Source organism: Talpa occidentalis, unplaced genomic scaffold, assembly GCF_014898055.3.
Source record: "Talpa occidentalis isolate TD23 unplaced genomic scaffold, MPIMG_talOcc4v2.1 talOcc4.7, whole genome shotgun sequence".
NCBI classification, from domain to species: Eukaryota; Metazoa; Chordata; class Mammalia; order Eulipotyphla; family Talpidae; genus Talpa; species Talpa occidentalis.
The window spans coordinates 121227209-121254805 of NW_023605083.1; the positions used below are offsets into that span (position 1 = coordinate 121227209).

General features: G+C 52.4%; 1 protein-coding gene across 2 annotated transcripts; it reads right to left on the reverse strand.

The window, feature by feature from the left end:
- Positions 1–1410: 1410 nt before the first annotated feature.
- On the reverse strand, positions 1411–15645 carry ETV4 (ETS variant transcription factor 4). Of its 2 annotated transcripts, none has more exons than XM_037491546.2 (12): positions 15535–15645; positions 15244–15337; positions 14982–15029; positions 8163–8216; positions 6529–6655; positions 5899–6060; positions 5379–5644; positions 3489–3563; positions 3299–3367; positions 3006–3178; positions 2641–2742; positions 1411–2269 (listed from the first exon to the last, which is right to left on the reverse strand). In XM_037491546.2, the coding sequence occupies exons 1-12, from the start codon at positions 15592–15594 to the stop codon at positions 2045–2047; spliced, it is 1455 nt and encodes a 484-aa protein (XP_037347443.1). In that variant the 5' UTR covers positions 15595–15645; the 3' UTR covers positions 1411–2044. The 2 variants fall into 2 exon arrangements, with proteins under 2 accessions (XP_037347443.1, XP_037347444.1); XM_037491547.2 differs by having other exon boundaries at positions 5899–6042; positions 15535–15615.
- Between the last annotated feature and the right edge of the window lie 11952 nt (positions 15646–27597).

Sequence of the window (27597 nt, forward strand, 5' to 3'; positions counted from 1 at the left end):
GCAACAGAGCAGAGCCTGCTCAGAGGGCGAAGTGGGCTCCCAGCCAGATTCGGAAGGAGGGCTTGCCTGCTGCTCCTACACAATGTGGCCCTTGTTTCTCCTTGAACCAGTGTTTCCCCGACATTGAGTGACAGCCCCAGAGAGGATGTGGGTCTCGTGCGGAGAGCTGGAATCTTCTAGGACATGAAAGTATATTGTTCACTCTGGCCCTGTGGGAGCCCATGAGCATCCAGCCCCTCACACGTGCTGAGTGTGTGCTTGTTTGTGTGTGAAGGGACAGGCCCCGCAGGGAGTGTGGGAGTGCGCTGCTGAGTCAGGCTCCTTGGTCTGGGCTTCACCTTCCTCTTGCCCAGAACCTGACTAGGTATCTGCTGTCTCCTCAGAGCAGTTTCCTCAAGTGTGAGGATTTGAACAAAGCTGACACTGCGGGGAGTGGCTTGTTAATGAATACTCAGAGGGCAGACATCACGGCCTCAACCTTTTCCAGGCTGCTGCTTCTCATCTCAATCTTGTGTGTCCTTAGGACCTCAGGGTTTCCACTCAGCGTGCATGCCTCTTCCCACCACCATAGCCTGGCTTTAATGTACAATTACAAATATTTTCCAAAAACCTTGGATTTTTGTTCCTTGAGTTACACTGTAAATGTACATTGAGAATTTGTTTCTAGGGCAAAAAAGTGCTTTTTATTTGTGGGTAGTGGTTGAGAAGTATCCCTTCCTGCGAGGGTTGCTGTGGTCTCAGCATGCATACTGGGCAGAGGCTGCTGGCATTGAGGGTTGCTGAGTCTAAAGCTGGCACAAAGCATGGCCGCAGTCCTGGAGTATTTGTCCTGAGCCTCACTCCTGGGAACCTAGGGACTAAGTCTAGAAGCACCTATCCTGTCCTCACCCCACCACCCCTTTTCCATTTCTACTCAATCTCATTCCCTCCCTTGAGTGTCCTTTTCCTTCACTGACCAGAACCCTGGGTCTGCTCTGGCCTTTTCCTGCACCCTCTTGACTGGGTACCTTTCACCCTCTCCCACCCCCACCCCCACCCCTCATTCTTCAGGTCTTACAAACTTGTCCTCAGCTTCAGCAAAACTAGCAAGCTGGAGCCAAGGCTGTTGGGGTTCCATGTAGCATAGTCCTAACTGATCACAGGAACTACGCTGCCCGAGGAAGCCCAGGAGGGCCTCCAAGCTCAGTAGCCCTGCCCGCAGCAGGGCCTGATTACAACGCATGCTTCTTCATCTCTGGATACTCAAGACTCCTGGGTGAGGGAAGAGCAGGCCCCCCCGAGCCCATTTTTCAGTCAGAGGTGAACTGTCTTTTCTCTGACCCAGGCAAGAAGTTGTTGTCAAGGCTTGGTTCCAGCACTTTCCAGTGCTTTTCCTTCTCCCACAGCAGCAAAGAGGACACAGAAGTAACAGGAGAAGCAGGGGCCTTTATTAGGATCTGGCAGACATGGAGGGGGAGGTGAAATCCAGGCCTGGGCCTAGGAATGGCAGAGGCAACGGCCCTGGAGCAGGAGCCCAGCCCTCTCTGCCTCGGCCCAGCAACCCCTCCAGATTGCAGCTTCCTTACTCCAGCCTCCCCTGCCTCTGGGAACACAAAGCACCAAAAAACCAACAAGCAGGACCCTCCAAGGCCACAGCTTGGAGTGGAGTGCAGGGTCCAGGCTTTTTATCTCCCCACAGTGGTAGCTCTGGGAAACTCAAAGCACCCCTCTCTGCCAGGATAAAGTGGGGAAACTCCTTTCTCCCCTAGAACATCCCACTGTGATGAGGGAGAGGGTGTGTGGCCTGGGCCTCTAAGCAGGACCTAGGAAGGGACCAAGGTGAGACTCCCAAAGTTGCCTGAGACTTCACTTCTGCACTTACAGTGTCTCCACTTTTCCATCCACTCTGGTGATCAGAGTCTGGGCTGGGGCGACTGACAGGACAGTGGGGGGGTCTGCCCCAAAGACATCTGTGGGTTTCAGAGTGAGGGTTTCCTCAACACCAAATTCATCTGTATATACACAGGGCAGCACCCACGGGCGGCAGTGGGAGGGCTGCTAGGGGCTAGTATGAGTAGCCACCCTTGGGACCAAAGGGCTGGGCAGGGCCAGCCAGCTCTGGGAGGTAGGCGGGACTCTCGTCCAAGTGGGACAAAGGAACTGTGTCCTCCTCACTGACCGGCCGTTCAAACTCGGCCTTGAGAGCTGGGCGCTGATTGTCCGGGAAGGCCAGGGAGAAGAGGGCCTCGGGCTCGCACACAAACTTGTACACGTAGCGCTCGCCAGCCACCTGCGGGGAGAGGGGCCAGGTCAGCCCAGGGGCCCTCCAGCTTGGTGGAGGGCAGGGAACGCAGCCCTTCTCCAGGGGGAGGCAGATGTGTAGGCACATTTTTCTCCATGTGCTGGTTCCTCCAAGAAGCCAACTCCCTTACAGTTTTCCTTCACTCTAATCTCAAATCTCCCCCCACACTGGGCTTTTCAGTTACTATTTGGCAATTTGGGGGGAAAGGGACAGCTCAAAACTGTCTACAATTTCTTGTCCTCTCTGCCTGTTCATTGTCAGCTCCTACAAACTTGCAGCTCTTTGAGGGCTCCCCAGCTCCCCCTATTCCATGAACAAATACTGCTACTGCCCCCACCCTTCTGTCCCCAGACCCTGACCTTCTGCATGATGCCTTTCTCATAATAGTATCGGAGTGAGCGACTCAGCTTGTCATAATTCATGGCTGGCCGGTTCTTCTGGATGCCCCAGAGCCTGGCAACCTGGGAACAAGAGACAGTTTTAGGATGTAGGTACTAACTCAGCAGAAGAAAAATGGGGGGCAGGTCAGAAAGAGCACTTAGATTTTTGGTGCAAAATGCTAACAAGCTTGCTCTGTAACTAAGCACCAGCCCACAGTGCCAGGATTGGCAAGAATTCAGGTTAGAGAAAACAGCAATGACAGTGAAGGCATGTGCCACCAACTGCCAGCCCGCTAGGCCCCAAAGCTGTCCGGAGGAGCAGTGGGGACATCTGAGAGGCCCACCTCCTCGGGCTCAATTAGTTTGAACTCCATCCCCCGGCCCGTCCAGGCAATGAAGTGGGCGTTCGTAGGATCATCCAGCAGGGCCACCAGAAACTGCCACAGCTGCAAGGCACCCCGGCGCTGGTAGGGTGGTCCCTCTCGAAACGCTCCAACACCTTCCTGCTTGATGTCTCCTGGGGAACACAGGAAGCTGGAGGTGTGGGATCTGTGCCTTCCGGTTCCCCAAGCAACCCCTTTTCTCCCCAGGGGTCTCTCAAGACCCTGACCCCCTCACCAACGGGCATTTCTCTGACCTTCAAACTTCTCAGGAACAACGCAGACATCATCTGGGAATGGTCGCAGAGGTTTCTCATAACCATAGCCTTGAGGGAGATGTTGGGAGTCACTTAGAATCTGAGGATTCACTGACAGGAGACCCCGAGAGACCAAAGGGACCCGACCAAGGAGACCCTCCCAATGCCAGGGAGGAGAGGGCTGTCTTACCCATGGTCCCATCACCTGGGGAGGGCCTGGAGAAGCCCTCCGTGTGGAGGTACATCGACGCACACCCAGGGACATCTGAGGGAAGAAACAGGCGTTATACCTGCAGCACCTGGTGAGGGTGGGTGTCTTACGCACATTCAGGCACTTCCTACCAGCCTGACTTAGGGTCCTTTCTCTATGCCTGCCTACCACCAAAGCCCAGAGGAAGTTGACCCCGTGGCTCGAACCCCTCAGCTTGAGGGCTGTGCCAGAGGGCACGGATGGCAGCAGCTGGGGCTGGGTGAAGCTGCTCCACAGGCCGAGATTCCAGGGAGCAGCTGTTTCCTGTGAGTTTGGGGGAGGAGGGGGGTAGGGGCGAACCTCCGGGGAAAGGGTTCAGTGTACATGCCTAAGACTCCTTTGGAATGGGCTAAGGTCCGGTCAGCAGGTCAGGTTCCCAGTTTGTGTGTGTGTGTGTGTGTGAGAGAGAGAGAGAGAGAGAGAGAGAGAGAGAGAGAGGAGGGAGGGGCTGCATGCAGCTATACAGAAGGCAGGGGCAGTGGGCACTTGGCTTTTTCAGGTCTGACAGCAGAACACATTCCACTTCATTTCATTCGGTTCCAGAGGTCTGAAACCTCCCCACTCACTCCGCCCGGAGGCGGCGGTAGTGCGAAGCCACCCATTCAGTTCCAGTTCCACCCTTCCCGCCCTACCCCCTCCACTCCCACCTTTGAATGAGATGGTGAAACCCGACACCTCCGGGAGGAGGCGGGAGGTGGGCTCATTCAAGCCTCCATTTTGTGAATGGAATTCCTGACTCCATTCAGAGGAAGCTGAAGGGGGAGGGACAGGAGTTCAAGGGCATGTAACACGATCCCCTCCGGTCTACTTCCTTTGAAGGTCAGCAGCAAGAGCGGCTCCCTCCTCCTCCCTTCATCTCCCAGCCAGGCTGGGCTCCGCTCACCCCCCGCTGGAGAGGCAGGCCCTCTGGCTCTCCCTCAGGTAGCCTGGGCATTTGTGCTGCACCCTCTACCACTAAAAGACTGGGTACCAGGAGAGGATTCAAAAGCTCTAGCTAGCTCTGAGCCTACTCTAACCTCTGGATTTATCGTTCTTTTCCTTTTCTTTTTCCATTTACTTATCTTTCTAATGCAAGTTTGCAGTAAATTTGGGGATGGCAGCCATATAACAGAAGCCAAGGTTTTCTGGGCCCTCCCTTGGAGTTCGAGGCTTTCAACTTCAGCTATTTTTGACCATAGCTGTGTGCAGCTCACTCGGGGTCAATGACCAGGTGGAACTGGAATTGAAAGCGGTCCCCACTTCCCCGACCCAGTCCTGCTGGGGTGGGGGGGGTCATCCATCCATCTGGAGGCTTAACAGGATGCGGAAACCACATATTAACCCTGAGTTCCTATTGGGAACTATGAGCCTGGCCAGTTTCAAGTTTGTTTCTCTTCATCCCTTTGTATTTTTAAGCTTCTGTGGGGACAGGGACCAACGACACAGCCCGTACATCTGTGTGCCACCCAACTCCACACAGGCTCCTGGCGCAGTACTTTGGTCTCAGGAAGTAATTAAAACCCCAAACACCTGTTACATAGAAATAGAAACAAATACCTTAATTTCCCTATTAAGCCACAAGCTACCTGAGGACAAGGGTTTACATTCCACTTCTCTTTTTATCTGAATATAAGTTTGCTGACTGAAAACTGACAATTCTTTTGCATCTACGAAAAAAAGGGAAGGGGCAGCTGGGTTGGAAGTGTGACCTGGCAAACGGATGAGGAAGGTAAAAACCAACCTTGCTCGGTGACTTTCTGGGCCAATGGAACCATTCACTCAATCGTATGCCACCCCACCCCACCATCCCACCCAAACTCCTCCACCCGCCCCCCAGGAGCAGTCTCTTACCTGAGTCGTAGGCGAAGTCCGTCTGCTCCTGTTTGATCACCACCCCCGCCCCTGGGTACCCGTGCCCATTGACCCCACCTTGGCCCACAGAGGGCTGGCCCGCCTGTTCATACAGGGGGTCAAGGTATTCCTGCTTGAAGCTCTGCTGGGGGTAGGGTGGGCAGGGCTCCGACAGCTGGTGTTGGTAGGGGGCTGGGAGGGGTTCCCGGCCCCCTCCCTGAGATGTGAAGGAGTGGCAAATGTCCAAGGGCTGCTGGAAGACGGAGCTGGATATGGTTGGATGGAGAAGGAAGAGAAGAGAACAGTAAGTCAAGCCTTCCTCCTCCTCCTCATGCCTGCCACTCACAGACCTTTCAGAGTGGGCTCCGGAGTGGGGAGGTGTGTCAATATCCCTTCCTCCTTCTTCCCCCCAACCCCCCTCACCCCTGCCAGGTCTCCTAAGGGCAGGGGAACACTCAGGAACTGAGAAAAACTGGGTGAAACCTGACCACCCATCCTGTGGGGCTCGCAGTCTCCTTACCTATGCTCCCCAAGGTACCCATGGCCAGGGTGGGGCTGGGAGGTGCCAGAGGATCTCAGGAAACTTCGTTGTTCTGCCCGGGAAAAGGGCGGCAGGGGCGACTGTCCGGGGGCACCAGGGGCAGGGGACTTGATGGCGATTTGTCTAGGGGGGTCATAGGCACTGGAGTTGGGGGGAGATAGGGGTGAGGGGGCAGAGAAGCAGGGCAAGCACCTCTGAACCCTTCATCCCCAGGGACGTGGTCACGGGGATTATGAAAGAAGAGTAGAGGGGGCTGGGGAAGAAACAGCATGAACCAGACTCAGCCCCCAGTGAACTTTTTCTCCTGTCATAGATCTTCCTGAAACTGGGTATAATCTTGAGAACACCTCGCCCCCCAGGCCTGAGGACTCGGGCAGTGGAAACAGACTGTTCCAGCCTAAAACACATCCCTTGGGCTCCCTGCTGCATTTTAATCCAGGCTGCTCAGAGGAAACGCTGGGCTGAATTGCTAGAAGCTAGGAAATCCTTTCTGGGGTCTAACCTGCGTCCCAACTACGGGCTCCACCCCTTGGTGCCCCCTCACCCAGTTTCCCCTGTGCCCCTGCTCTCCGCCTCACCCCACCCTCCACGCCACCCCCCCACGCTCACCTGGAATAAAGGCACTGCTCGCCATGGTGGTAGGGGAGGGGCGGCTTCCTGCTGCAGGACAGGGCCGGGTCTGTGCGGGGACTCTGGGGCTCCTTCTTGATCCTGGTGGTGGGGCTGTGGAAAGCTACTGCGGGGGTGGGGGAGGTAGAGCATCAGGGAAGAGGCAGGAAGCTGTTGCCTGCTCTCTGAGGATGGACAAAGCCTCCGTGGTGCCCTCTCTGGGACTCAGTTTTCCGAGATACCTCGTCAGGCACTCTGAAGAACTGTTTGGCCATTTACATTATGTCTAGTTTTATATGTCAAGTGAATGCCCCAACATGAACCAAAGAAACTGTCCAAAGGTTAATATTTATTTTTTTTTTTTATAGAGGCATGTTTTATTTATTTATTTTATTTGTTTGTTTGTTTGTTTTTGTTTATACATGCACTGGGTACAGTCAGAAGCGTGGGAGGGTGAGAGAATTCACCAGAGCTAGAGCGGGGAGCAGAGCAGGCAGAAGGACCGAAGTACACTGCTGAGGGGAGCAGCGGGCGGCAGGAGAGGTCTGCGCACCATGTGGGATCCTCCTCCGGTGGCCGAGGAGCAGCCGGGGATCGAACCGGCGCCGCAGAGGCCGCGGGCAGCTTCGCAACCCAGCGCTCAACCGCTGCGCCACCGGGGAGGCCCCAAAGGTTAATATTTAATGCAGCCCTAAGCCCCTTTGTAGGAGTGAGTAGCTCCACGCTAGGGGCCTGTGGTTTTCCAGTGTGCCCTGGAAAATTCCAAGGAGAGAGATGTTTTCTTATTTGGGGCTATAAAGAATCTTTCTTCTTCTGGGTAAGGCTGGCTATTAGCCCACTTGCATGTCGGCTGAATAACATTACACACATGCTCCTAATTATCTGTGAAGAACATTGGCCTTTCCTGTGGCCCCTGCTGGGTCCTCAAACTCCAGTCACCAGGCTGAGCAGCAAAGAGTTGATTCCAAGCCTCGAGTATGAGATTCTGTCTGACTTCAGTGGAGAGTCAAATGCCTGCCATTGACTCTTCTGTTATCTGCTGTTTTCGATTATCTGTGCCCTGTTTCATTTCATTGGCGAAGGCAGCTGAGAGCAAAGTATCTGACATTAAAGCAGGGTTTCTCAGTAGCAGCACTATTGACAGTTGGGTCAGATCATTTTTTTGTGTGTGTGGGGGTGCTGTCTGGGGCATTGTAGGATGTTTAGCAGCATCCCCAGCCTCAGTTCAAGGATACCCCGACACCCCCTTGGCAACTTTCTATAGTCTTTGCCACATGTCTCCTTGAGGGCAAAATCACCTAAAGTTGCATCAAAGTAACTTAGAATGTTAGAACTGGAGCCTGCAGAACTGGTCCAAGACCCTCATTTCAAGAATAAGAAAATGGAGGATCAGAGAGACTAAGTGTCTGCTCCGAGGTCACACAGCTAGAACTAAGCAAGCCCCAATTTTGAATTAAGATCTTCATCTTCCAGTTACTGCCTTGGTCTTTGAGTCCAAGCCCAGGAACGGGGAGCCCTGCCCATCATCCTTTTCTTTAGGAAAGAACAAGTCCATCTTTTGTGATTCTTTATCCCTGTGACTCATTTCCTGCCCTCCCCTACTCCCATTCCCTCCACCAAGGCCCTCAACTCACAGTTTTCTGCATGGAAATCAGGAACAAACTGCTCATCACTGTCTGGTACCTGAGCTGCAGAGAGAGGTCAGAGGTGAGTCTGAGGTGGAGGGGGGGGCAAGGCAACCCCTGGGAGACACCATTGTTGCAGCTCTGCAGATTAGCACCAGCCCACGGGGAAAACAGCTTCCCAGGCTTGACGGTAACTCCACCCCGGGTCCTAGTGCCCGCCATCTCGGGGCTCCACTGGGATCCTTGAGGGGAGGCTGCAAGTTCCCAGAACCTGTCCGAGCAGATTCCAGAGTCTTTTCCTAGCCGCTTTGTCTTTATTCCCTCCATTTTTCTGAGGTGAAGACAGCCCTGCCCCTCAGTTTACAAAGTTCCCTCAAAGTTCACAGCAGAGTCACACCTGGGATGGGCAGGCGTTAACTGGGAGTGAAGCCTGTGGACTGAGAATCACCTGGGGAGTCTGCATTGGGGCTGGGCTCAGGAGTCTGCATTCTAAACAACTGCCCTGGTGGCTTTGAGATGCACCAGGAATTAGAGCCTGGGAAAGTAGATGGAACGGAGCAAGGAGGGGAGTTCAAGAGAAGTGAAGAGAGGCGGAGCCTGGGGACACTGGCAGGTCACGGAGCCTCAGCCCTTTGATGTGCAGTGAGAAGAGAGGATGTGCCAAGCTTGGAGGTCTGAGGAGCACTCCTAGGGTGCCAGTGTGGGCACAGCTGAGTTTGGGGATTAGGCAGGAAAGCTAAAATAGAACAGCAGCTCATCTGTGCCTCCAACCTGGAGATCTGGAATTTCATTTCTACTTATTTTCCTGGCCTCATCAACTCTTTCAGGTGGGTATTCAGCTCCGTACCTCCCCTCACCCCAGAGTCTTTGCTCATTTTGGCCCCTCTTTCAAGAATAAATAGGTCACAGAAAAAAGGGGAGGGTAGACACGCTGAACGTCAGGAAGAGACTGCCTTGAAGGTAAGGCAATGGAACCCACGACTAGACTCCTGTTTCCCAGATTGGACGAGGGGGAAACTGATGAATAAAATGATGAGAATGAGAATGGCCAGAGGGGTAAGGAATTTAAGAAGTCGGGAGAAGTCTCCTCCCAGCTTATACAGCACACACCCTAGTCTCTGCTGCTTCCCTCCTAGGCCAAGGCACTGTCTTTTCTTACTTGAATTTCAGGCACAGCCTCTTATCAAAACCCCTTATTTCCACTCTCACCTCCTACGGGTAAGTTGTTTGCCACATAGTTGTCTGATCAAGCTTTTTACAACAGAAATCCAATCACTTCTCTCCTTGGCTTAAAGCGTGAATCCCAAGCTCTTTCCAAGGCCCTTTGTGGTCTGCCCTGCTTACCTCTCTGACTGCCTCACTTTACCTATAACTCTCCAGTCTCCAAACCTGACTAGCTCCTTTCTTTCTCCCCCAGTCTATGCCTGCCATTTTTTCCTGGCCATTGAAAACTTAGCTCACTTTGTCACCTCCTCAGAGCCCTTCTCTGACTACCCAAACCAAAGTGGTCCCTCCTGGTTTCATTTTGTCCCTAGCACATCTGGCTAACGAAACTTACTAATGTTTGTTTACATGTTTAATGCCCATTTTCTCCATGTAAAGATTAAACATGGTGAGGCAGGGGCTTATCTATTTTGTACATCTGATTCCTCAGCAAATACAACAGGGTCCAGCTCAGGAATAGACACTCAGTATGTTATTTGTTGACTGTGTGAATAGACACAAAGTGACCCCTTGGGGCCAGTATTGTGAGTCTGGGAGCAAGGCCCGAAGGGACCCTAGCCCTGCACCCCTAGCCTAGCCCTCCACCCCTTTGTCACCTGTGGGCTCTGTCCACCCTATTAGAAGCAGGTCCTTTGTAAAGCACATCTCAGGCTGTGATCAATGGTTGGGCTGGGGGTGAGTGGGAGGCTTCAACTTCCTTTAAATATGAGAAGTGTCAAGTGCTTTGAACATGCATACATTTGTAAATCGTTGACTTCTGAGCAGAGGGGATTGGGCGGAGGGCTTTAGCAATCAGGAGCCACTGGCAGCTACAGAACTTATGAAAATTCAGAATAAAGCAATTCTAAAGTGATCAACTAAATCAGCAGGACATGAAATCCCTTGGTGAAAACAAACAACACAGACAGGCAAATCTTTTCAGGAGCTCAACAAAGGCAACCATTCTCAGGCTGGGCCGTCAACAATCCCAGGGGCATTGTAGAAAGGATGCCCAGTCCCCTCTCCTGGAGGCTCATTCCACAGGCCCCACCCCAGGCATCTGTATTTCCAACAAGGCTTTCTCCACACCCCCAACCCTTTGACCCTTAATAACAGGAGGTTTGGGGGGACTTCCTGGTGGCTCAAGGGGTTGTCTCAGCACTATGAAGCTTTGGCAGCCACTGCAGTACGAGCAATACACATCCAGGGAGCTACCCACATGGCGCAGCAGACCTCTCCTGTCTCACCCACTGCTCCCCTCAGCAGTGTATTTCAGTAGATCTGCTGTTCTGCTCCCCACTCTGTCTCTGGTGAATCCTCTCACGCCCCCCACCCCAAACCCCAGCTCTTGTATGCATAAATAATTAAATCTTAAAAAAAAAATTAGGAAGTTTGAGAAACTTTGGATAAAGGGAAGGATGGAAAAACCTGCTCAGCTACCCAGAGACATGAAGCTGCAATTCACCCATGCTGTGCCCTCTGACCCACACAGGCAGCACCACCAAAGGTGGCAGAAGGGGGTGCCCAGAGCAGGATGAGCAACATTTCCCTCCCTGCTACTTAGGCAAGGAGGGTCCCGAGGGCAGGGGAGGTGCAGAACATGGGGGAGGCTGACGCACTCTGGGCCCCCTCTGGGGCTTCATTAGCTGCCAGTTTCCATTGAGGTAATGGGCTGGGGGCATCTCCTATTGGCGTCAGAGGGCAGTACACATGACACTGGAGAGCCCTAGGGGTCCATCTTGCCTTTCCTCCCACCTTAGGCCAGAAGGTGACCACACCCCCTTCCCCAGCAGCACCCCCCCCAGGATGATGCTGCCACCCCCACCCCCCAACACTCCCCAAAAACCACACTCCAAGAGGTGGTGCCACCCTCTTCCCAGAACCAGGAGAAATCAACCAAGACAAAACTGTGTACAAACCCACCCCTGCTTGGCCCCTCCCAGAACCCTGGCCTTCTCCCAAGGGGGCAGGCCAGGGCCTCAGTGCTCAGAGACTGTCAACAAGGATAGAAATAGGAATAGTAACCTTGAGTCTTGCGTTCCTGGAGAGCAGGAGAATTTCTAATACCATGTTTGGTCTTGAGCATACGCCACTCTATTTATTTGTAGATTTGGCTGATTTTTGGCTGCCAAGCTAGTGTGCCAGGGTCTGCCCCCAGTTCCATCCTGGCACTATGGTGGAGTTTATCTGCCTAGGGGGATAGGAAAAATGCCAAGACAGCATAATGCCCAGAAAGAGAATTTTAGGGAACATTCCTCCAAATTGGGGTAGGGAGGAAGTTAGTAGAAGAGGAAGGGCTTGGGGGGCTTTCCAAGCTGGCCTCTAAGAGAATTGGGGGATTAAAACAGTTAAGTAACTAACCCAACCCCCAGGTTAGTCACCTACCTACACCATATATGTCCCATCACCTTCTCCCCTTTCTAGGGTCCAATCACAGGATGAAGTCCCTGTGGATTGGGGGGGCAGAAAGGGAAGGCATTCTCCCCAGCTTCTGCTCCATTGTGTCACCACTGGCCTTGTCTCTCACCCTTACCCCACCCCCACCTGGCAGCCTCTGTGCTGGAAGGAACCAGTTCTCTATCTATGGAGGGGACATTTGTCCCCAGAAGCCTTCTGGAAGGGGAGGAGACAGAAAGATGTAGAAGGCATTGTAGCTAGGAAAGACTGGAGGAGGGATTAACCCCATCTTTCCCCCTGACCCGCTGAGACACCAAAAGACTCTGCCGCACACAGAACCACACACCCCGATTCTTTTTCCTTCCTGGCAGCACCCGGGAGAAACATCCTCCATGCAAACCCTCCACACATGGGGTCTCTTTTTAGATGTACAAATAGTGGTGGGGAAAACCAAAGGAAAAGGGAGCTGGAAACCTTGGAGGAAGACATGGGTGGGAGCAGGGATTCCTGAAAAGGGCAGCACAGACCTGTCTTTTTGAGAAGCTCATAAAAGCTATAGGTTATAATCTTCCTAGGAAAATTCATCTTCCTTTGTGTATGGTGCACCCCCAACAATTTTACACACCACATCAGAGGGCTCAAGGACCCCTGTAACCCACTCAGAGCTTCCCGAGATCTGCAGACCCCAGCCTCATACAAAGGACATGCATGGCCCAGCATCAACGCTCCTTACTACCAAATAGACCAAAGCCATTGTCCCCACAGGTTCCTGAGATCTCCTGACAAATCCGGAAAGGAACCCTTGACCCAAGCAGCACCCCTTTACCCATCACCAGACACAACCTGGGCTCAGCCTGCCGGAGCCTGGGTCGCCTGCAGCACCCTGATCCTTTCTCCAGCAACTCAACAGATCCTAGCTACCCCCAAATCAGACACACCCTGATTGAAGCCTCACTTCATTCCCCCATTGAAGCCTCACTTCATTCCCCCACATTCTCCATCTAGAAAAACCCCAATCCTCAAAATGTCTACGCTGCTTCTTCAGGAGCTCTACTCATAACCCAATGATGCACAGACCCTGCATCTGTACCCACATCCACTGGGATCCAACTTGGGTATCTCCCCCTCTACCCAATTTTCAGAGCCCCACCCACCCCACATGGACCTGCTGCTTCTCTCCAAATTGAGGCTTTAGGATGAAATCAAGCTGAGGGAGGGAGGGAGGCTGGGCTCCGGGGCCCCCATTCTTCCCTGACGCACCCCACCACTGGCAAGTTTCCAAAGAAACTATTCCCTCCCTGCCCCCCAAATTCCCCCTGGGCTGCAGGGATCACTGACCTGGTGGGAAGAGGCAGGAGAGGAGACTGGGGTGGTGCTGGGATGGTGCAGGGGGACAGGGCCCCGGCAGCTGCATCTGTCTCCGCAGAGTGAGAAGGAGCAAGCGGCCTCAGCATCCCCCCCTCAGGCCTGGCCATCCATCGCCAGCTGGGAACCTGAGCTGCTCCCTCAGAAGGAAGGAGAGGGAACCAAGGAGATCCCAGAGCGCCCCCCCCCTGCAATTCCCACCCCCACCTCCCCACCCACAAGGATTTAAATGTACAGGGACTCCCAGGGTAGCGGCATGAAACAGACACACTCACTGTCACACGGACACAGGCGGATAGACACACGTACAATCTCTAGACCCCCACCGCCAAGGGGTGGGGCTTCCAAGGTTGAGAGAGAACATTTCCCTCCCCTTGCCATTCCAAACCCAGGCACAAATGAACCAGCTGCTGCCAAAATGCCAACCTCTGAGCCTACCCTCTGGATCACAGTCCCAGGAGCTGCCCACTGTGGGAAGTGCAGGGACCCTCAGCTGACAGACAAGGAGGCTGGCGTGTCACACAGAAATCAGGTGTTGGGAAAGGAAGTCTTTGAGAGACCCTGGAAACTGACACCTCTGCGTTCTTCAGCTTCAGCCCAGCTCCGGAACCTCGGGAGGAGGATGGGCAGACTGGGTAAAGCTTTGCCTATAACCCGGAGCTGGGCATACAGGGCTTGCAGTCAGGGAAGATGTGCCCAACACCCCCAGGCGCCCCAGATCCCCTTAGCACCCTTGCAGCTATTCAGCCATGAATTCCACAAATAGTCATTCTGCTAACACACATATTTCGGGATAGATACCACAGCGGTCAAGACAGATTCAGCCTCATTCCGAGGATCTAGCCAGGAGTCTTTCCCTCTACCCCAAACTTTTATAGGTTACAGAGGAGCAGGTTTCAGTGTAAAAATTTACCGAAGAAACCCAGGATCTTAGGTAATGGAGGGATGGAAAGACCCTAAGGCAGAGAAAAGCCCTGGAAAAGGGGTTCCTGATGTTTGGTTTCCTGGTTTTTAGAGTGTTAAAATAAAGGCACCCTAAGATAGGGCTGTTAACCCCTCCCTGAGAGATTGTCTAAACACCATAAACCTCCTACCTGCAGTCCCACAAGCGACACCCTCAGGCCGCACCAAAACGCAACAATGAACCCAGTCCGGAGACCCCTGGAACACAATTCCTACCCCATCAGTAGGACGCTAACCCCCGAGGCAAAACCAAGGGGGAACTTGCCCGAGGCTAAGGTATTTGGGAGGGAAGGAGGGTCAGTCGCCATCAGAATTATAATCAAGGCTGGGGGTGGGGTGGGGGTGAGGGTGGCGCTGGGCCCTCTTTGCGAAGTGCTGTAAAAAGATTTAAACTTTTGTTGTTCTTTTGGCTCAGACAGTAAATTGTTTGGCACTGGGGGCTGGGAAGAAGAGAAACCAACAGGGTAAAAATCAATGTTTTGGCAACTACTGAAAAGGGGTAACAAATGAATTGCTTCTCCTCCTCATTCTCCTGTCACTCTCCCTCTCCTCCCCAGCCCCCCCAAACACACCTCGGCCTGGTGGCTGCTGCCAAACAAACTTTGCAAATGAAAATTTCAACCAGGAAAACAGGCCCGGGGCCAAGTTCCATTCAAATAAGCAAATACCCCACACAATGGTCTGATTCATCCCTAGGCCTAGTTACACAAGCCTGGCTCAGGGCAGAGAAAATAAATATCAATATAAGTGTCCACACTGGGTGCTGGGGAGAGCAGTGAGGCAGGGGACATGAGGAGGGGTACTCAGGGAGCTCCTGGAATTGGGGAGCGGGAGGAAGTGGGCCAGGCAGGAAGAGAGCGCCTCCCACCCCAGTAACAGAAAGGTCACAAAACTACTCACCTTCAGCCAGCCACGTCTCCTGGAAGTGACTTAGGTCCTGGAAGAGATCTAAGGGGTGAATAATGGAATTGCAGAAGGTGAGGTGAGAGTGTACCCGGGTGCCCCCCCAGCCCCCCCAAGCCCCCACCCCCGTCCTTGGAAAGTAGGGGCAGAAAGACCACAGTCCTTCGTGAGCCTTTTCGGGGAAGGGGCAGGGGCTCCAGGATGGCCCTCCGGACGCGCGGGGCGAGGAGAGCCGCAGCTCGTCTCCGCAGCTCTTTACCTTCGGAGTCGGGGGGCGGCAGGGAGCCCGGGTCCATGAGCTTCCCTTGAGGGATCATCAGGGCTTCGCGCAGGCCCCCATTTCCGGGCGATTTCTGCGGGGAAGGGAAAGAGCCCCCGCGTCACCCTGCGGCCCCCGGGCTGGGGGCAGGGCTGGGGTCCGGGGAGTCGGTGGGACCGGGCGTCCCCGGACCCCGCCGGGGCCGCGGGGACTGGGCGGCGGGGCGGGCAGGGGCGGGGTGCGGGGCGGGGTGCGGGGCGGGGCGGGCGTGGAGGCCGGCGCGGCGCTCACGCTGCAGAAGGTGTAGGGCACTTGCTGGTCCAAGTATCCGCCTTTCATCCTCCGCTCCATCCGGCCGCTCCCTCCGGCCGCGCGGCCCGGGCCCCGCGCGGGGGCTGAGACCTGGGGTGGGGGGCAGGGAGCCGCGTCGGGGCACAGTCCAGCGAAGGCAGCGGGCGGGGGCGGGCGGGGGCGGCGGGGAGGGCCCGTCCCGAGGCCCTGGGTCCGACGGCAAAACTTCTCCGACTCACTCGGGCGCTGGGGAGGTTTCCGTCTGTCTGGCCGGGCGCCGGCACTACTCCCCTCCCACCAAGGAGGTCCCACCTGCTCCGGGGAGCGGGCTCGCTGTTTCGGCGGCTTTCTGCAGCCCGCTCAGCTCCAGCTCAGTTACATAAGACGCGCGCGTGTGTGTGCGTGTGTGTGTGTGTGTGTGTGTGTGTGTGCGCGCGCGCGCGCGCGTCTGCCTGTGTGTGTGCGCTCGCGCGCGGAGCGGCGGGCCGGGCGTGCACCCTCCGCGCGCCCACAGCTCCCTCGCCCCCTCCACCCTGAGCCCAGCGCCTCCCCCGACCCCCGCCCTTCAAGCCAGGGAGGCGGCGGGGAGTGTGCGAGCGTCGGAGGCCAGGCGGGGAGTCACAGACTCTCTCTGCGCCCCGCCTCCCGCAGCCTCACCTGAGGCCCGGGCGTCTGTGCTGGAGCCGCCGGGGGTCCGGAGCATGCCCCGGGGACTGCACCGAGCGCCGCGGGGCTGTGCGGGAGCTACACGGCCCCGGCCCGGGGTCCCCCGCGCTCTGGCTTGTTTTCCGGGCGCCTCCGACAGTTGCGAACCCGGGGGAGCCGCTGATTGGTGCATTTCCTGCGCCTCGGCCGCGGCTCTCTCCCCCCCGCACCCCCCCCCCCGCGCCACCCCATTCCCTTTGTTTCATTGACTTTTGTGAATGAAACCCCAGGGCCGGGCACGCCCGCCAATCCGGAGACTCGGCCGGCAGAGGCGTGGGGCGGAGTTTCCCAGCCTGGGAGCCAATCGGAATGCAGGGGCTGGCGCCCGGCTTCATTCACTGCTCGGGCTTTCATTCATAAAAAAAAAAAATCAGCACGGCCAGAGTTCATTCATAAAGAGCTGAGAAAAGGAGGGAAGCCGAGCTCCGGTGACTTCTCCACGGGGTTCGGCGCTGGCCCAGGGCTGGGCTCCGCGAGCTGCTCGGGCTGCGTGTGCACACGGCTCTGTGCATCTGTGTGTACGTGGGAGTGTGGCTCCGTCTGCTTGTGCGCCCTGGGGGGAGGCGGGCGGACTCGCGTGCCCAGAGGAACAATAAGAACTAGCTGTATATGAAGTGCTCCGCTTCCACATGCTCATTTCAGTCCCATAACCTGGCGAAGTGGTTCTATTGTTCCCTGTTACAGAGGCTGAGAACAAGGACTAGGAGAGAGACGGTGATTCTGATTCTGCTGGGGTTTACAACCCCTAATCTCCGATGTTCTCCTGTGCAGCCCTTTGAGGCCACAATTAAATGAACTAAAACTACGTGGCCATGATTGATACATAGTAGGTGCTCAACAAGTGTAAACTGGCACGGAATCCAGGTTTTCCTCAAGGGTTTGTGCTCAGCAGAGCTATTCTGTGACCCACTTTCTATCGATTGCAGCAGAAACGGGAGGCCCCAGCCTGGACCTCTGTAAGTGTAGTTCCTCTCAGCCATCTTTCCTCTTATCCTGAGAGCAAATGCAGGGTGTTAGGGATTCCCAAAGGATCTGAGGTTCTGGGTGCCAAAAGGCAGGTCTCTGTCACCTCATTGATCACCACTTCATTTAATAAACATTTATTGTGCCAGACAAGGTGCTGGGTGCCAGAAAGGCAGTTGTGACCTAGCCAGACACTTGATGGACCTGGGCTGCTTAGGCTGTAGTTGTGGGGGCACGCAGGACGTGGAGTCCCCCAAGTTATTTTTCTGAGATGGTTCTCAGGGACTATACTATATGCATTCCTGTAAGGAGAGCCTGATTTTGTTTCCTGCCTGTTTGTGATAAACTTCAGGTGATTAGGTACTGTTTTCAAAATTCATTGAACCTAACACCCGCACTTTATAGGTGAGGCAGTAGAGGTTCAGAGAAGAAAGAACATGCCAGCTCTTTCATCTAATCAAGATCAGAACTAGGACTAGAACACCAAACTGCTGGCATCTGTTTAGGACTCATTCCATGAGATCACCTTGGGCAAATGAAAATAAACTTCTTTGTTCAAATATCATTCAAGGTTCACGTCTATTGCCCTTCTCCTCAAGAAAGGCTGCCATAGAACCGGAATCAGTTCATTAAGGGCCCCACAACATTTTGCCTGTATCTCTGATATGCTGTCTTTCTTTCTGCCTCATGATCTAGTCCCCCCTATGGATGGAGAGCTCTTAGGTGCTGGAAGAAATATCACTTGCTTCTTTCTATAAGTCTTTCCCTAGCCTGCTTCATGCTGGTGAGGGTCCCATGAAATACTTGTTTAGTGAATTGGTACGATCCAGACTAAATTAATCGAGCAGGAACCCTGCCCAAGGAAAGAGAGACAAGCCCAAGCAAATCCCAGCTTTGGGCTGGATGGAACCAGTTTAGGGAAGAGCTTCTGTCTCCAGGCCAAGAGAAGTGGGGGAGAAGGGCAGAGGATTCCTCTGGGGAGGCAGCTCTATTAGGTCTCCATGACAATGAAGAAAATTGTGGTGGGTCTCAGAGCCAGCACTCTTGTTGGGGACTCTCTGGAGGTGCCCCTCTGGTTCTGGGTTCTTACATTTCTCTGGAGGGCCCCTGGTTCCCTGGAGAGTAAGTGCTCCCTCTCATTCCCCATCCAGACTCTGACTCAGCAGGTAGGCTGAGTGAGACAAAAGACCTCTGCTGCTTCCATCGCTGTTGTCACCTGGTCTCTGATTCAACACCCAGGCTCAGAGCAGTGACATCTCCAAGGAGAACATTCAAGCCTCTTCTAGGACAAGTCGGGGAGGTTGTCCTCTAGCAGGGCTGGAGGTTTCTGACGTGAAGTCAGATCACCATCACCAGCGTTTACAGAGCATGCCCCACACGCCATGCCTGGCTGCAAGGCTCGACCTGCATTAGCTCATGCAACCTTCGCAGCAGTCCTGTGAGGTAAGTGTGTTGACTGTTCCCATTTTACAAATGAGGAGACACATCTACCTCAAAGGCCTAAACAAGAGATAAAGGACACCCCCAGTGGACTCACAAGCACAGGCTACCGTTTGAGGGAGCACGCAACAGGCTGGACGGAGGACATGCCTGAGCCAGACAGTACATAATCCAGACACACCTGGATTAAGATGCTCACCATCCCCTCCTGGATACACAGTTTCTAGGAGGACTCACCCATCCTACTCCCTGATACCTCCCAAGGGACCTTTGGGGAGTTACATAGGTAAACTGGGTGGCAATTTCCCAGGAATCTAAGTTATAAAATGTAAATGTATGCTTCAGATATGCAAATGTTTATACAAAGGCACCCTGGGGCTTTCTCTGAGACTTGAAATTCTAGGGTACCTGGATAGACATGACAGCCCAAGAGCCATCTGAGAAGCAGGGTCTCTGCAGGTGGCTTCAGAGAGAAGCAGGGTCTCTGCAGGTGGCTTCAGAGAGTGACCCGAGATTGGCTCTCTGGGTTGGGTTAGCTAGGAACATTCTGTGGGTCACCTGACCAGCCTGACTGAGGGGCGGACAAAAGTGTCTTTAAGACCTGGATTCCTCAAAATCTAGAAGAAATGAGAGTTCCAGAGGCTTAAAGGATGAAACTCAGAAGGTAACCAAGGAGACCACTTGAGTAAGACCAGATGGAAAAGACAAACAGGGTCAAGTGGTATCTTTTGTCCCTTTAGTGACTCCCAGTGAACTATCACCAGGGAGAATGAATTAGAGAGCTGGGTCAGCAAGTGGGGGTGACGGAGCATGGGGTCTTCCCCATTGATTGGCCAGGGCCACCAAAAAAAAAAGAAAGTGCTACTCTTGGACTTCCTGTTGTCCTGTCTCATGGCCCCATTTTCGTATTGCTTCCTCTAAACAGGGGTCGTGCATGCAGGGTGCATGGATGTGCACCCCCCTGAAACTAATGGCTTGTGTTGGTGTGCGTGGGTGCAGTGGTGCAGTTTGCTGAAGAAGGGTTTGCGTAGCTTTCATCTGGGTCATTACTGAGCAGGTCCGTTGAGATGCATTTAAATGTTACACATTTTTTTTTTCCATCCTTTCAAACAAGGCTAAATAATGTGTCCTCCTTTCATCTGGCATATTGTCCCACGAGGAAGTTTGAGCCTAATGCTGGGGAAAGAGCTTGGGAGGCCAAGGAGAGATCAAGCATGTCTGGAGGAAAGTACTTTTTATTTTTAGAAGGTGCTGGTGACTTCAGCTTTTCATATTTGCTGGCTGCAGTAGCACAGGACTCCCCCCACCCCCACCCCAGAATGCAAAGCCTGTTTCTTCCCTTGTTCCTTTAGATTTCAATCCTCTGCTTTTCGACAGCCAGAGCAAGGATAGGTTGTCTTGGGAAAATGCAGGATATAAGATATCTTTTTTTCTTTTTGAAATTTTTCTTTTCCTGTCGAAGAGAGACAAACGGACAAATGTCAGTGGCCTAAAGGATTAGAATGGAATTGGTGCCAGTTGGGCAGAATCCAGGATGCTCCCCATTTTAATTAAGTGTGGACTTGAATTATGAGGGGCCACTGCTCCCATAGGGCGGGGCTTTGCTAAGGAAATGCAATTTCTTTCTTTAAAGATTAAATGCCGTTTATTCCACTTAGTCTCTCCTCAGTTCTCCGAGAGTATCTATATTTGTTCTTGTCACCAAGAATAATGGGCAACCAAGTGGATGCCCCAGCTCCCTAAGGCGGAGGCGGGAACCCACAGCTGACAGGAGCCTGGGAGTTTCCTGGGCTCTTTTCTTTTTTCGTTGGAGGAACAGGGGTAGTGGTGGGGATTCCTGGCTTTATTTCTGGCTGTTTTTTCCCCCTCCCAAAGAGAAACCCTTTGCTGGCTTCTGTCACCACCAGCCCCACTACCCCTGAGGTGCCCAGGACTTCCGTGTGACTTGGGGAGCTGCTCCTGTAGATTTATTTCTCCTGTTGATTCTCATCTATCCTGCTGGCAACCCCAGTCCATTTATCTGATAATTTAAAGCCACAGTTGTTAATTTATGATCTGGGGCCTTAGACCCCAGAGCTCAAGAAGGGATGTTCCTTCTGGGTGAAGGCGCTGGTTTCTTCGCTCTCCCTGGGGCCCAGAAGAGGATGGAGAAAGGAAGCACAGTAGGGGCAGGCCTGCTGAGAGGACACAATACCTAACCAGATGGGGACCAGACCTTCTGAATCTCAATGTGAGTTTCCAAAATACGATGTTTGCAGAATGCTTTACACTTTATTGTTTTCCTAAGCCTTTTCAGATATGTTATCTTATTACATTTTCCCAGCATTCCTCGAAGTAGGTATTTTTAGTTGCATTTTATAGTTGAGCACTCTAAAGTTCAGAGAGCAATTTGCCTTATGTCACCCAGGGGTAGTAGGGTGGGGGCGGAGGTGGGGTGGGGGAGGGGACCAAACTACTACTGGCTAAGGGAAGGCAGTTTGTCCAAGCGACACTCAGCTTCTGGGGTTGTGGCTTCTGAAAGCTGAGTACCAGAGACAAAAGCAAGTTGTTGTCACCAGCCTGGTCCTCAGTCCTCCCATATCCTGACCCCACCTGACCTCCTCACCTTCATTTCCTTCTTATGTTCTCTCTCCCCCTGCCCACCCCCCCACCCCCCAATCCTACTTTCCTGTGAAGAAATACCTGTTAGGGTCTTGTTAATTGTGTATCTTCTTAGGGGGTGGTTCACATTTTCTTAAATTGCTCATCAGACATGAATGTCTCCCACAAAGGGAAACTGATGGTGGGGGGGGGGGGGGGTGTTGCATTTTGCTCCCTAGAAATTGAGAATGTAAAGTATATTTAATTAAAATGATAAATCTGATTTTCAGTTTTGTTTTTACTACTGCTAAAACTAATCTGTTTTATGCATATTTGCAAAAGGCTGCAGCCATCAAATCAGAGATTATTAGAGCTGTGAGGCACCTGGAGACCTTCTGGGCCAAACCCTTCATTTTATAGACAGAGACACAGAATCTCAGATCGGGGAAGGGACCCTTAAAGTTGCAGTGATATGTGAGAAGCTGCTTCTTCATGGCTCCACCTTCTCCCTACTTCAGTTTATTAGATTACTGTTAGGGCAGGAATCACCTGGCTTTGCTCCTCTCTCTTTAAATGCTCCTCTTCCTCAACTCCCACTGGGAGGGGTGTGTCCTATGACTTTGGTGGTGGGGGGGGGGTGTCCAATTTGGTTCTGGTCATTTCTTTGCCCAGTTTCCACATTCAGGCTTTCAAGGCTGGATCCTTATTATGCATAATTACTTGGTGAGATTTTAAATTGTGTTTGGTGCTCTGTGAATTTTTCTCTGCCCTACTACAAGGTAGTAACCAGACCTTTGTTTTTCTAATTCTTGCTGTCTGCAGAGTTGAGAACAGAAGATATTGAATTTACATTTTTGTCGTTTTTACTTAAAACAAGGTTGTCCATGCTATAAATTTTTTTTTATGTCCATGCTATAAATTTCTTATTTTTATTTATTTGGAGAGGTAAAATATCCACCTTACACAAAATGTAAAAATCATTATCGGGACCTCCCTGGTGACCTAGGGGTTAAGTCTCAGAGCTGTCACCACTATGTCTCAAGTTCGATCCCCAGCCAGGGAGGTAACCCACATATGGCACAGCAGACCTCTCCTGTCTCAACTGCTGCTCCCCTCAGCAGTATATTTCAGTTCAATCTGCCTGTTCTGCTTCCCACTCTGTCTCTGGTGAATCCTCTCACCCCCTGCATCTCTGTCCTAGACCCTAGTTCCTCTGTGCAAAAATATATAAATTTTTTAAAAAGATTTAATTATTTATGCATATAAGAACTGGGGTACAGGCCAGAGTTTTGGGGGGTGAGAGGATTCACCAGAGACAGAGTGGGGAACGGAACAGACAGATTGACTGAATACACTGTTGAGGGGAGCAGTGGGCAAGTCAGGAGAGGTCTGCTGCGCCATGTGGGTAGCTCCCTGGCCGGAAATCAAACTTGTGCTGTAGTGGCTGTGGTGAGCTTCATAGGTTGCGCTTAATCCCATGCGCCACCAGGGAGTCCCCCCAAAAATATATAAAACATTAAATAAATCATGTCATGCTCTCCAGTGAAATTAATAATCTCCTCTCAGCAATCCATTTTGCCTTCCTAGAGGCAGGCTTCCTTGTGCATTCTTGGTGCAACAGACCACACATGCATACGTCACCAAGAGAGACCGCACACAATACATTCATCCCCTTTCATCTGACAGAGCCCGGAAAACCAGAGAACAAGTAGTTCAAGAAGGAACTTATGTAGCTGAACTAGAACTTCTAGAGTTGTTCTATGTACTGTTGAGATGCTCATGCCCTCTCTACCACCTCTCAGGCCATAAAAATAAAAGCACTGTGGACCTTAGAAAAGATGAGAGGCAGTCCAGACAAGACTGGATGCTCATCCTGACCACCAATACCAAAATATGTCAAAGAAAAAAAAATGATGCCTCTGCTTTGCTCGAGTCCTAAGCACAGCTTTAGTCTGACTTTGGATATACTGGCTTGGTTTTGAGCTGGACAAGGGAAGTCCAAATCCAAATTCTGGTTGTGCGCTGACTGGCTTTGTGATCTGGTTGAGTCAATGAGTCTCTCTGTGCCTGTGTTGCCTCATCTGTGCAATGGGAATAAGATCTTGGCTCTCGATTTCAATCATTCGTAGGAGCAGGGGACCAGAGAGCGTGTGTAGTAAATGCTGAGTTAATGGGAACCAGCCCTGTTCAATCTGTGTTGTGTGTGCAGTGACTATGCAAGGTGCCTGAGCCAGCACCCTCCCTTTCCCTTCCCTTCTCTGTCTCCACCACTTTAGGCCTCTCTGGTACCCAGAGATGGGTGTCGGGTCTTCTGGGCAGCTCTGTGCTAGCTCTGGGGTCAAAGGCACCAGTAGCAGAAAGCGGACTGAATCCAGTAACCCCAGAATTTCTCTCAGGGAGGAATCAGCCAGGAACAGATGCCAGGGTGAGGAGGAGAAAGCAGGTGAAGCTGGGAGGCTCTTTTCAGTCCTTCCTGATTATTTCCCTTCTTCTCCTGCATGTTGCTATCCTGGGGAAACAGCAACAACTGCTTAACCATTGTTCAGGGGTGCCAGTTAGGAGCAGAACCTGTCTCATTACTGGGTCTTGGTGGCCAGACTCATTTGGAATATAGGTCAAGTGACTTAAAGTCTCCAATCTGCAGTGGCTTTGGGATGTCTACATTTCTAGGGACAAGCGACTCTGCCATCTTTAGTGAAGTGGGGGTTGGATTAAAAGGCAGGAGGTGGCTATCAGAGAGGGAGGATTGTGGGTTCTTGTGTATGTGTGCATGTGTGTTTGTGTGTGTATGTGTGTACATACAGCGGTTATAAAAGTTGCTGCTTCACTTCTCATTTCCAAGCAGTCAGAAGGCTGCAGTAATTCTAAGGTTGTGCCCAAGATAGAAGGAACAACCCAATCTATTGGGTTCAATTGTCATCAGAAATCATCACTGTCATCCTCTCTCTCAACCCCAACTTCAATTCTTAGCAAGCATTGACCAAAATACACTTTGTGAAAAAATCATGCTCCTGGGTGTACAGACTCGGCAATGAGTCAGCCCCTGCACCTGCCTCACCATCTGGTGATGGGGGTGGGGAGCAGCTACATGGTCTCAATGTTTTTGTGCAAAAGCCAGACGGCTCGCTTTTACTGGAGTAAGAGACAAGGGTGATAGCTTTGGTCCTGGAGCTCCTGTTACTTCCTGTCCATCTCAGATGCCATTTGCTCCAGGAAATCTTACCTGGTGCATTTATTTTCCCGGGAAGTCAGTTACTCCGCTTCCACAATCTCAGTATCTGCTGCTGAGAAACTATTCACTGGAAAAGGTAAAGTCTCTCTCTGAAGGCCAGTCTTCCTCAACCTTATAGTAGTAGAATCTTTGAACTTGTCTTGGATCCCCCCATTGGATTAGACGTTCCTTGAGGGCAAGCTGGGTGCCTCATGCGTATTCCCCCCTCCCTCTCCACACCCAGTCCAGGCCTGGGAACAGTCTCTGCAAACTGCCTGCTGAGGCTGACTGCTTTGTGCAGCCTCTGAAGCTTTGTGTGCCTCAGGGGATGCTCTCTGGAGAAACTTGCAGGGACTGGAGCCTCTGAAGCACAGTTCAAGAAACAACAGCCCTGGGCTGAGTTGGGCCAGAGCTAGTTTTGGAATAGCCTGTAACTTTTTCAATTGTTGGGGAAAATCAAAAGAAAAGTAATATCTTATGATATATGAAAAAGGTAAGGCACGCCACTTTTCGTGTTCAAAAAGTTTTTTTTTTTTAAGTTTTATTTATTAATGCATACAAGAACTGGGGTGTAAGTCAGAGGTGCAGGTGGTGAGAGGATTCACCAGAGACAGACTGGAGAACAGAACAGGAAGATCCACTGAAATACACTGCTTGGGGGAGCAGTGGGCCAGGCCGGAGAGGTCTGCTGCACCATATGAGTCAGCTCCCTGGCTGGCCTGGATCAAATTCATGCCACAGTGGCTGGTGATAGCTTGAGATCTTGATAGTGCTGTCTTTAACTCCTGTGCCACCAGAGAGGCCCTCAAAAAGAGTTCTACTGGACCACAGTCATGCCTATTTGTTTGCATATTTGTCTGTGGTTGTTTTTGTGCCAAAATATTTATTCCCTGGCCCTTTGCAGAAAAAGTTCCATGAACCTTGCTTGACAGACGGAAACTTAATTCACAGATCATGAGACTCCATATTGAAGTCAGGCAACCCAAGGGAAGGGGACACGTATTTCTGGGTTAGTCAGAAGCAGGAACCTTGCTCTGAAGTAAAGACAGACAGAAACTTAATTCACAGATCATGAGACTCCATATTGAAGTCAGGCAACCCAAGGGAAGGGGACACGTATTTCTGGGTTAGTCAGAAGCAGGGCAGTACACATCCATCTTTGCAGCATGATCCCTGCTTGGAGCTAAGAAGGCCCTTTGGAGACTGAATCTTCCCCAGTTACGAGACCCCGGGCCCAGGCTTGGACTTTGGTGACAGTGACGCGGGGCTTTGGGCTTTGCTTCAGGGGCAGGTTGTCTGGCTCTAGTTCCCTGCTCTGCCCAGAGCCCTCTGGAGGTGGGGGTTAGAATGGGGGCCTGAACAAGGGCAAGAAGGGGCTCCAAACACCTTGAGCTTACCTTCCTGAAGACTAGCCTTTTAGAATGAGGTAGAGAAACAGATTGAGATCATCGGGGGAGAGCCCTGCACAGCAACTTGAACACCATCTTCTCAGTCCACAGGTGAGAAGCGGTTGAGACCCTTGGGAAAGGTCCGAGCTTGAACAGCCATGAGTCAGGGATGAGCAGACCCTGTGCCTGGGAGGCATTTCTTTGGGACAGAGGGGTCAAGGTCACCATTATCATCAACCCCAGAGGCCATCTTGAGGGCACTGACATGCACCCTTCTGGAAGTCCCGCACTGCTGGTCCCCACCCTCCTCACTCATTCATTCACTCACTCCATTCCCTTCATTTCTGGAGTTCTCTCTGTGGGTTGAACTTACCCTCTGGTGGGGAAGATTTGACGTTCTCTGCTATGGGGAGAATGTTACAAGTCAAACAGAAATAGCGAACTAACATTATGGAGAGCTTCTAAGTGCCAGGTACTATTCTAAGCCCTTTGCTTGTATAAAATCCTTTAATCCTCCCCAAAACGCTCTGTGTTTGAGAGGGGAGCACAAGGGGAGGTTGGAGAGTCACTGTCATTATCCTCTTATTTATAGACGAGAACACACAGGCTCAATCAAGCCAGGAGAGGGAACTTGCCTGAGGTCACCCAGCTAGGAAGAGGCAGAACCAGCCTATGAATGCAAGTTTGCCTGATTTCAGAAGCCAAAGTCTTAACCACACCCTGAACTTGGGTGTTCAAAGGAGACCCTTCTTAATGGGAGGATCAGAGACTCTCGGAGGAGGTAGCATTGGAGCTGGGTAGGTGGAGGTGGAAGGATTTGGATGTGGGTCTGCAGGGAGGGTACTCTAGGCTTAGGGGACATTAGGACAAAAGGCAGAAACCTGAGAAGCACAAGGCCAGATTGGGGGAAGACCAGCTTGGCGTGGAACAGGGCATGGGAGTGGGAGAGTAAAAAACCCTGAGACACTAGCCTTGAAATTTTTTTTGGGAAATCTTGACTCTGTGGTTCCAGGCCCCATGTCTATGTTGGCTGTCCACAAAGATGAGTGAAAGCTCCTGGCTGTGGGAGAGAGTCTCCTGCTAACCCTGACCTTGCACACACCAGTGGCCTTTGATGTGCTTCTCAGGACTCAGATCTGGTCTGGACCATAAGGATTCTGTTGAATGGAGCCTGGACTTGCTCACCTGCATGAGGTTCCCCAGATCTGCCCATGAGTGTTCCACTGGGCCATTGCTCTTGTACTGAAGAAAGAGAGGGGGTTGCTTTTCTTTGCAAGCATGTGGGCATGTGGCTTCTCCCCGGCTGGACCCGCTGCTCCCTTCTGTAAAGGAGCAGGAAAATTTACTTTGGGAAACTGGAAAGCCAAGTCATTGACCCAATTTGGAGATGTAGCAGCTGACACCCCAAAACTATGAGCCTCAGGCATCCAATCTGGGTCCCTGGCACCTACATCAGTGCTTAATAAATATTTGTGAAAGAAGGAAGAAGTGAGTGGGTGCTGGGGAGGGGCCATCCGTCTGCAGAGGTGTAAAACAGGCCTCTGCCTGTCTGAGGCTTCCTGTGTAGTCGGGGAGGTGGATGGGGAGTGGCAGAGTAATGTTATAATAATAACAACATTCTTCCTAACTCCACTTGGAGACACCAGAGACAACCCAAGGAGTTCTACGTGGAAGCGAGGGTGGGGAAAGCCACCCCGGGGTGGGGGGTGGGGTGGCCACTTCTGGCCTAAGGAGGCTCTGAGCTCCCACTCTGCTTAGTAGGGCTTTTCCTAGAGG

Coding starts and splice junctions, on each gene's coding strand:
- ETV4 (XM_037491546.2), bottom strand. CDS start 15,594: ATGGAGCGGAGGATGAAAGGCGGATACTTGGACCAGCAAGTGCCCTAC. Junction 6,061..6,528: donor GAGCAGTGCCTTTATTCCAG/GTGAGCGTGGGG, acceptor CCCCAACTCCAG/TGCCTATGACCCCCCTAGAC. Junction 3,564..5,378: donor GGACTTCGCCTACGACTCAG/GTAAGAGACTGC, acceptor TTCTTCCCTCAG/ATGTCCCTGGGTGTGCGTCG.